At 22.9% G+C, this 9271-nt stretch overlaps 1 protein-coding gene across 1 annotated transcript; it reads left to right on the top strand.

The window, feature by feature from the left end:
* The first annotated feature begins 211 nt into the window (after positions 1 to 211).
* LOC122720484 (proteasome adapter and scaffold protein ECM29) lies at positions 212 to 8758 on the top strand. The gene is made up of 28 exons (XM_043947646.1): positions 212 to 412; positions 1139 to 1386; positions 1461 to 1579; positions 1649 to 1798; positions 1893 to 2171; positions 2251 to 2446; positions 2510 to 2604; positions 2695 to 2884; positions 2977 to 3122; positions 3290 to 3593; positions 3687 to 3873; positions 3951 to 4307; positions 4380 to 4555; positions 4630 to 4731; positions 4796 to 5002; positions 5077 to 5191; positions 5260 to 5443; positions 5553 to 5841; positions 5910 to 6143; positions 6215 to 6559; positions 6634 to 6790; positions 6868 to 7023; positions 7109 to 7240; positions 7298 to 7607; positions 7694 to 7877; positions 7946 to 8075; positions 8154 to 8363; positions 8451 to 8758. Exons 1-28 carry the CDS (start codon positions 388 to 390, stop codon positions 8648 to 8650), a joined length of 5427 nt encoding a protein of 1808 aa, XP_043803581.1. The 5' UTR covers positions 212 to 387; the 3' UTR covers positions 8651 to 8758.
* The last annotated feature ends 513 nt before the right edge of the window (positions 8759 to 9271 follow it).

Genomic DNA, 9271 nt, shown 5'->3' with positions numbered 1-9271 from the left:
TATACTATATATCATATATTTAATATATAATACTTATAATATAATAGAATATAGTATAGTATAGTATAATATATTATATTATTATTATATATATATATATAATATAAGTTTACTTTAGATACAAGAAAAAGCTATATATAGATACTTAGATAATTATATATATAACTTTTATATTAACAAAATTTTTAATATTTTAATTAAATTTATCGATCAGTATTACAAAATATATAACAAAATTCTATAAGATATTAAATCTTTTCTGTATCTTGTTTATGATTAAAAATAAAAATTAGATGTCAGTGATAGATTCATTTTGTACTTTGTCTTTGATATTGTCTTGTCATAGACTAACTGTCATTCGCTTTCTCTTTCGCTCATTAATCCAAGATGGCAGCCCCTACGGATGAGCTGAGTAAGTGATTTCGAAAAAAATATCAATTTGATTTGTATAAAAGCAATTTATTTTGATGATGACATCAATTATATTATTGATTATATCACTTCTTATGTTATAAAAATATCATTTCTAACATAATAATATTCTAAAGCTATTGTTTAAGTTTTAAAAAAAAAGTTAATTATCATGCTGTTTTGTAAAAAACAACTTCAATTATATCATTTTTTTTGTTTTTATAATTTTTATCTAAATTTATATTAAGAGAAAATCTTTATTTACTTCTCTGTATATTTTTATTTTATTTTATTTGTATATTTTCATTTGTTAAATAAATAAATTTTATTAAATAACTCATATAATTATTTTCCTCTTATCATTTATTATAATAGTATAGTGTATAATATTTCTTTATGTTATTTTAAAATTTTAAATATTGCATCTTATTTTTTATTATTAAAAATTTTATTGATTTTATTATTAAATTTATAAAACATATTTATTGATAATATCTTTTTAAATTTATTTTAAGATAATATTATTAAATTAATATAATTTCTTAAATATATAATGAATGATTATTATTGATTATTAATTATTGATAATTAATGATTATTAATATTATAAAAGTTAATATAATTATTTATTTAAATTATTTATTATATATATATATTATAATATATAATATATAACATGAATTAATCATATAAATTATTGTATATATAATTTATTGTTCCATGAAAGTTTTGCTCGAGCGAGTATTTTTCCGTTTGGGATCTGCAGATACTGATGAACAATTGCAAGCATCAGTTTGCAAATTTTTGCCTCCAGTTTTATTAAAGCTTTCTAGTGCACAAGAAGGTGTTAGAAAGAAAGTAATGGAACTATTAATTCATATAAATAAAAGAATAAAAAGTAGACCTCAAGTACAATTGCCAGTTGAAACACTTTTATTACAATATCAAGATCCAGCTGCCAGCTCATTTGTAATTGTATGTAATAGTTAATTTTAATTTAAAAAAATAATTTAAAATATTTTTGATAGATCAAAAATTTTTTTTCACAGAATTTTACAATTATATACATAAAACTAGGATATCCTAGAATGGAAATGCAAAAACAAGCAGAATTAATTCCAAGTATATTAAATGCTATTGAAGGAAAACCGTTATCTCATCAAGATAGGTTTGTAAATATTTTTTATAATGTAAATTAATAAAATATAAATCTAAATAAATATACAAAATATTTCAGTTTATTATTCATAATTATGCCTGCATTGGGTCATGTTAATATTCCTGTGGATTCAGACAAGCGAGCATTCTTTCTTGGTCTACATGACAAACCTTATGTCTCAAAACAATTACTCAATTTTATGCTTGATGTTTTATTATTACCTTATGGGTAAGATTATTGTATTTATATTTTGATATTCCAATGTTATAAGAAAATTTTTTAAGAATTATTTATAATAATTTGTTGTACAAAATTATTCTAGATCTGTAGGACAAATGCAAAATCAACAATCAGATCAAGCTATTGACTGGTCATGTTTTCGTGTACCACCAGGTTTGAGTGAATATGCATTTAAACGAGTCATTGGTGAAAATCCACCAACAGCGGAACAACTTGAACAAACAAAATTAGGAATTGTAAAATTTCTAGCTGGAGGTTTTTTCCCTGATTCAGATATTCTTATACATTTGATAGTAGCAGCTGCAGATACCAGATTCAGTGTTGCTAATCTAGCTGATTTAGAATTGAAAAAAATTGTTAAGTATGTACCAAAGAATTTTTTTTTAATCTTTATAAATATTTTATTAGAATATATAAAATTATATTTTATGAATACCTAGCATATTAGATTGGTCTTCAATGCAATTAGCAGCACCATTGTATTCATTATTCTTGGGTACTGATACTTTGGGTATTCAGAAGGAAATTAAGCCAGAAATGAAACGATTACCTGCAGGCATACGAATTCGTTTAAAATTATTGCATTATCTTTGCCGCGTTACTAAAGCTGGTTTTATTATACCACCATGTATTCAGGTATATTTCATTATCTTATAGTTTATAGTTTATATTAATTTGTTAATTATAATTAATTTATAGGTAGTTTTTCATTCTCTACAAGAAGGAGACGGAAAAACTACAAATGCAAAGTTAAAATCAATGGCATTGCAATTTACATCAAATATTGTGCAACAGTAAGTATGATATAATATAAATTATTTTAGTGAGTTTAAATTTTAAATAATCATTGATACATATATATTGATATTTTTTAATATTTTAAGATGTAGCCTTGCACCATTATCTCGCATAGCAGGAATTATTTTAAATGGCATGATAAAATTAATTTTTGAAGGTGAAGATATTCATAAAATGATGGCATATACTGTTATTGGACAATTAGGACAAAGAATTCCATCAGTGATAGATAAAAATTCAAATTTATTGTGTCATTTATTCGATACACTTGTATCGGTATGTAGAATTAATAATAGAAAAAAAAAATATCAAATTTATATACATGTTTATTAAAATATTTATATATTTTTTTTTAATTTAACTTTAAGACGGAAGGAGATTTACGAAGAACAGTAAGAGATACATTGATTTCAATAACATCTGCATTCATTCTTAATAAAGATGATGAAGCCAATATATCTCTCATGAATGGATTATTATCTACTTATATTGAGTCATCGGAATCTAATGTTAGGCATGTATATATTAGTTATTATTAGTATATATATATTGGTATATATTAGTAAATGAATTATATACACATGATTATAATATATTACTTATATATATTTTTTATTTATTTAATACATTTATATATTTAAGAAAAATATCGTTTAAATTAATCATATTTTTTGAAAACAGATTTGTAGCTATGCATTATGCAGCTACTGTATTTCCCTCTGATGATGTACCTTCTCGTTATCTTTTATTATTAGCATCTGGAGATGATAAACATGAAATAAGAACGGAAGCTATGAAAGTTTTATATGGTACTATGCATAAAAATGAATGTGATAAACAAAATTGTAACCATATCTCATTACCAGATTTTAAAAAACTTGTTACTTATATTTATTCAAAAATGCAAGCAAGAATGTCAATTGGTAATGAAAAAATGAATATAGAAAATAAAATACTTCCTTATAATATCACTGTATTTACAGAGGTAATCAATTTAATAAAAAAATAATTTATTTTTATCAGAAATTACATATATTTTTAATAATTAATAATTAATAAAATAACTTTTTTCTTACAGATAATTACTTATCTTCGAATTTGTTTAGCAAGAAATGCTCATGTTACTAAATATAATGAATTATTACAACATCCTTGTGAAAGTACACCACTAATTACACGTTATTTAAAAAATATGTATGAAGACAAAATAGAAATATTACATCATTATCTTGATATAATTTTAATTTTTAGTCATGCTTCTGCAGGTAAAATGCATGCAATATTTTTGATAAACATGAATAATGAATTAATAATTATAATAAATTATAATTATATAATACAGATCAAACTTCATTGCAAGCTTTATTGGAAATGATTGGTTCTATCCCACAGTTTGTAACAAGAATTTATGAAAATAATCTATCATGGCTTCGTAATTTACTTATATCTACTAAACCAGATATAAGACAATTAGCTGCTAAAATTTATGGTATAATAACTGCTCAGCTTTCCAATAATGAGTTTGAAGCTCAAATTTCTGAGATTATGGGTATCATAGATAAAAATAATTTAGAAGCTCAACATGGTTCATTATTAACTTTAACATATATGATGGAAAGAAGATTAGTTTTTAAACAAAATAACATAAATAATGATTGTTTTAATTGGAATCTTTATGTTAATGTCGTAAGAATGATATGTATGTATATATTTAGATGTAATAAATTAATATTAGTCCATTTTCTAATTTTTTTTAAAAATATTATTATAGGCAATTTTCTTCATAATAATACAATTTTGTTATTGGATGCTGCAATTCAAAGTATTGGTATTTTGGGTAAAACATGTGAATTACCATTATCCAATGAGGGCAAAGAAGAACCAAATAAAAAAGAAATTGTTGAAATATTATTTTCAGTATTAAATAATGTAAAATTAAACACTAAGGTTGATATACATATTTTTATAATTAATTGATTTATTGAATTTATAAAATAAAACTAATTTCATTATATTTCTAGATTAAAGAGAAAGCTGCACTTTCATTAGGTTATTTATGTGTAGGGGAAAATTTTCCTCATACATCATATATAGTGAACAAAATAATTACAACTGTTAAAGAGGTAAATATATAATAATTATAATTACAAATTTTAAAAATATTTTATATTTGTTTTTATCTGTTAGACAAAAGATATTGAAATCCATTTGATTATGGGAGAGACATTGGTTTGTTGTGTTCAAGCTGAAGCTTCTCCAGAAAAACGAGATGCTTGGACGATATTACCAAGTGAACATACAGTACCTTACAGCGATACTAGTACTGAGTTATTAATACATACATTAGATGAATTACTTCATATATATAAAGATCCACATCCTAATTTGAGACAGGTATTTATAATAAAAATATAGTTCTCTAAAATTATAGTTATTTCATTTTTTTATTACAAATATTTTTTATAAAGGCTGTCTGTGTATGGTTATTAGCACTTCTAAAATATAATATCCAAAGAGAGTGTATTAAAGAAAAATTTTCGTCATTACATTATGCATTTATGGATTTTCTTTCAGATGATAGTGGTAAGTTATATATATTTGCTATTTATAAAAAAAATTTAGATTTTTATTAAAAAAATATATTATTATAGATATAGTACAAGATATGGCAGCAAAAGGTCTTAGTTTGATACATATTAATAGTAATAAAGAACAAAAGGAATTTTTTGTTTCTAATATATTAGATCAATTTACACAGGGACGTAAAACTGTACAACAAGTTACTCTTGATACAAAATTATTTGAAGAAGGTCAATTAGGAAAATCTCCAACAAGGTAAAATGACAATTAAAAATTTAGATATTATTATGTATTTACAATATTTTACAATATTTTTTTACAATATTTTACAATATTAATTTTACAAATAATATTTTATTTACAGTGGTAATTTATCTACATATAGAGAAATTTGTTCTTTAGCTACAGAATTACAAAAACCCGATTTGGTATATTATTTCATGCATTTAGCGAATCATAATGCAGTATGGACATCTAAAAAAGGTGCTGCATTTGGATTTGCAGCAATTGCTGAAATAGCAAATGAAGAGTTAAATAAATATTTACCCAACATAATTCCACGTTTATACAGATATCAATTTGATCCCACTCCCAAGATTCAGCACAGTATGTCTAGTATTTGGCGAGCAATTGTTCCATCAACAAGCAAAGCTGTAAGTAATATGTAAGTTAAAATGCATTTTTGATTTTTTTTTTAAAATTATATTTCATATTTTAATAGATTGAACAATATCATAAAGAAATTTTAAGTGATATAGCTGATAATTTAACAAATTATGAATGGCGAGTGCGAATCAGTTGTTGCAATGCACTTGCAGATTTATTAAGAGTAAACGTTCGTTTAAATTTGGCGAAATGTGCTCCAGAATTATTGAAGACATTGTTTCGAGTAATGGATGATATTCACGAAGGCACTAGATTAGCAGCCACAAATACAACTAAAGCATTAAGTAAAGTAAGTTTTATATTGAAAATATTTATCTATTACATTAAATTTTAATAATTATATTTTTCAATAAAATACAGGTTTGCGTTCGATACTGTGATTCTTCTTATGGCAAAGAAGGAGAAGAAGTTCTACAAGCAATTTTACCTGTGTTATTAGATATTGGAGTTGTTAACGTTGTAAGCAGCGTAAGAATAGTATCTTTACAAACTATATCTCAATTAGTTTCGAGAGCAGGTGTTTTGCTTAAACCGTCTTTAGTTATATTAATTCCTGCTCTTTTAAGTACAATTGGTGAATCAGAAAATCCAAATTTATCATATTTGAGTAACGTATGTGGAACAATGTCGGAGGCGCGAGATGCTATTGATAACATTAGAGCTAGCGCTGCTAAAGAACATTATGCTACTGAAACAATGACAAAAGTGAGTTATTTAATATAAATAGATATAACTTTAAAAAAGAATTTTATTAATTATTATATTTCCCTTTAATGTAGTGCATACAATATATTGATGCAGAGATTTTAAAAGAATTAATGCCAAAGATAATAGAATTAATGAAATCTAGCATCGGTTTTGGAACAAAAATTACATGTTTGCATTTTATTATTCTTTTAAGTACTCATTTTAAACAAGAATTACAATCTTATAGTGGTTAGTAAAAAATATTAATATTATAATTATCTTAAAAAAATATTTCTACAAATTATTATAATTTAATATTTATGTAGGTAAACTTTTAAATGCGCTAATGAATGGATTATTGGATCGTAATTCTGTCGTTAGGAAAAATAACGCAATTGCTATTGGACATATAGTGGGATCAGCAAAAGAATCAAGTCTTGAAAAATTATTTAAAATGCTTAATACATGGTATATGGAACGAGGTGCACATAATAATTTTTTTTAAAGATTGTATTTATAACTTAAAAAAAAAAGAAGAATAAAATTTTATTTGATTCTTAATTTCAGATGATTCAACTAAATTAGCAATTGGTCAAACATTACAAGCTATAAATAATTATAATCAGGAAATATTAAGAAATTTTTCGAATATTGTTATACCTCTTACTTTTTTTGCAATGCATGAACAAAAAGCACAAGGTTCGTATTTTGAAGTTAAATTTGTAAATATAATATTCATCTGCATTATTTTCATAGAAAATGAAAATCTTATCGACTTATGGACCGAATTGTGGAATGAAATAACTCCAGGAACAGAAACCGGAATTAGACAAAACATAGAATCAATAACAAATATTTTACGCACATCATTAGAATCATCATCATGGAATACGAAAGCTCAAGCGGCTAATGCGATTCATACATTAGCCGAAAAATTAGGTAGCAATATTGATGCAACTATAAGAGATATTTTATTAAAGGTATTAATGGATGGTTTACGTGGTAGAACTTGGGATGGAAAAGATCGATTATTAAATGCTCTTGCTACATTAACATGTAATAGCAAGTATGTAAAAATATTATAAATTTTATATATATTTTTTAAAAACAATATTTATTATTCACTTTTAAAAATTGATATTATAATTATAGAACAGCTCTTAAAGAAAATTCTGAAATGTCTATGGATATAGTACAAATATTATATAGGGAAAGTAAAAAAGAGGCTTTAGAATATCGTCGACACGCTTTATGTGCATTTGGTACGATTTTACACGAATTAAATATTGATAAATTTAAAGAAGTATATGAAATCGTTCAAGAAATTTGGACAATGGTATGTATTAATAATAAAAATAAAATGATAAATCATACATTTTGATATATGAATATTGTACAATTTAGCTGGCAAGAAAAGATGCAGATGAATCTTTAGTTTCTGAGGAGAAAATAAAAAGAAATGATGTTATAAAATTATATGAAACTGTTTATGAAATACTTGGAAAAGCTTGGCCACTATATAAAGAAACTCAAGGTAAATTATTGATGCGTAAAAATTAATATCAAATTAAATATCAAACTTATTTATTTTTATTATTTAATCTCTTGTTAGACAAATATTGCGTAGAATTTATAACTCATTATGATAAAATGCTTCCTGTTCAATCCACAACTATACAAATATCAATGCTATCATCACTTAATTTATTTGTGGATAAACTTGCCTTACTAAAAATAAATATTTCGGATTTGTCAATCGAAGACAAAACAATGTTAGATTTAATTTGTGATACATTTAATAAAATATTAAAATATAGTATGGGTAAGCATATTGTATATTTAAATATAATTAAAAGTATATATTTTATAAAATTGTAAAATTAATGAATTTCTTCTATATTCTTTATAGGTATTTCTTATACCAGAATAAGAAAAGAAGCTTTAAATATAGCTTTATCTCTTGGTAGAAAATTACGTTATGCTAAAAATAATGAAAAATTTGATAAAATGATTTTAATAATACAAGAAACTTTACCGGAATTAACAAAGGATAATGAACCAGAAATTCGAACCAGAATTATTGATATCAAAGAAATGCTTAAAATATGAAGATAATAAATGTTAGTATTTCCTAATTAATGTTACATATGGCTAAATTAGTAACTTTGTGTTCAATCATTTTAAAATAATAATTAAAATATATAGTATCCGCTAATACATATTTCCTTAATAATACTTTATACTTATTATAAATGTAGCTAAAACAATTTTATAGTAATACATCATTTAATCGATATTTCTTAATTTTTAATTTTACATGTCATATAAAAAACAGAAATTTATATGAATTTATAAATATTTTAATTTTATAATGCTAGAATAATTTAACACTTTCTAAATATTACATTAATTTTATTTTAAACTTTCTAAATTAATAAATTTGCATTTCAAACACGTATTTGTATGCTTTCATAAGTATAGGTAAGTATAATAAAATTATTTTGAATATATTTAATAATAATAATAATAATAATATACATTACATGTTATAATAATATACATTATCATATTTTTCATAATTTATCATATTTTATATCATTTTTATACAATTATTTATAGATATTAATAAATTTAAAAGATGAAAAAGAGCAAAAAATTTAATTGAATAAATTGTAAGTATTTGTATTATAAATAAAATATAAGTATTCATATATCATTTAAAATGGAATT

Source organism: Apis laboriosa, unplaced genomic scaffold (assembly GCF_014066325.1).
Source record: "Apis laboriosa isolate Shangri-la unplaced genomic scaffold, ASM1406632v1 scaffold104_cov149, whole genome shotgun sequence".
In the NCBI taxonomy this organism is placed as follows: domain Eukaryota; kingdom Metazoa; phylum Arthropoda; class Insecta; order Hymenoptera; family Apidae; genus Apis; species Apis laboriosa.
The sequence above is the reverse complement of the archived record's forward strand: the minus strand, read 5'-3'. Positions and strand labels throughout refer to the sequence as shown.

Coding starts and splice junctions, on each gene's coding strand:
- LOC122720484 (XM_043947646.1), top strand. CDS start 388: ATGGCAGCCCCTACGGATGAGCTGA. Junction 1,580..1,648: donor CCGTTATCTCATCAAGATAG/GTTTGTAAATAT, acceptor AAAATATTTCAG/TTTATTATTCATAATTATGC. Junction 6,560..6,633: donor CTACTGAAACAATGACAAAA/GTGAGTTATTTA, acceptor CCTTTAATGTAG/TGCATACAATATATTGATGC.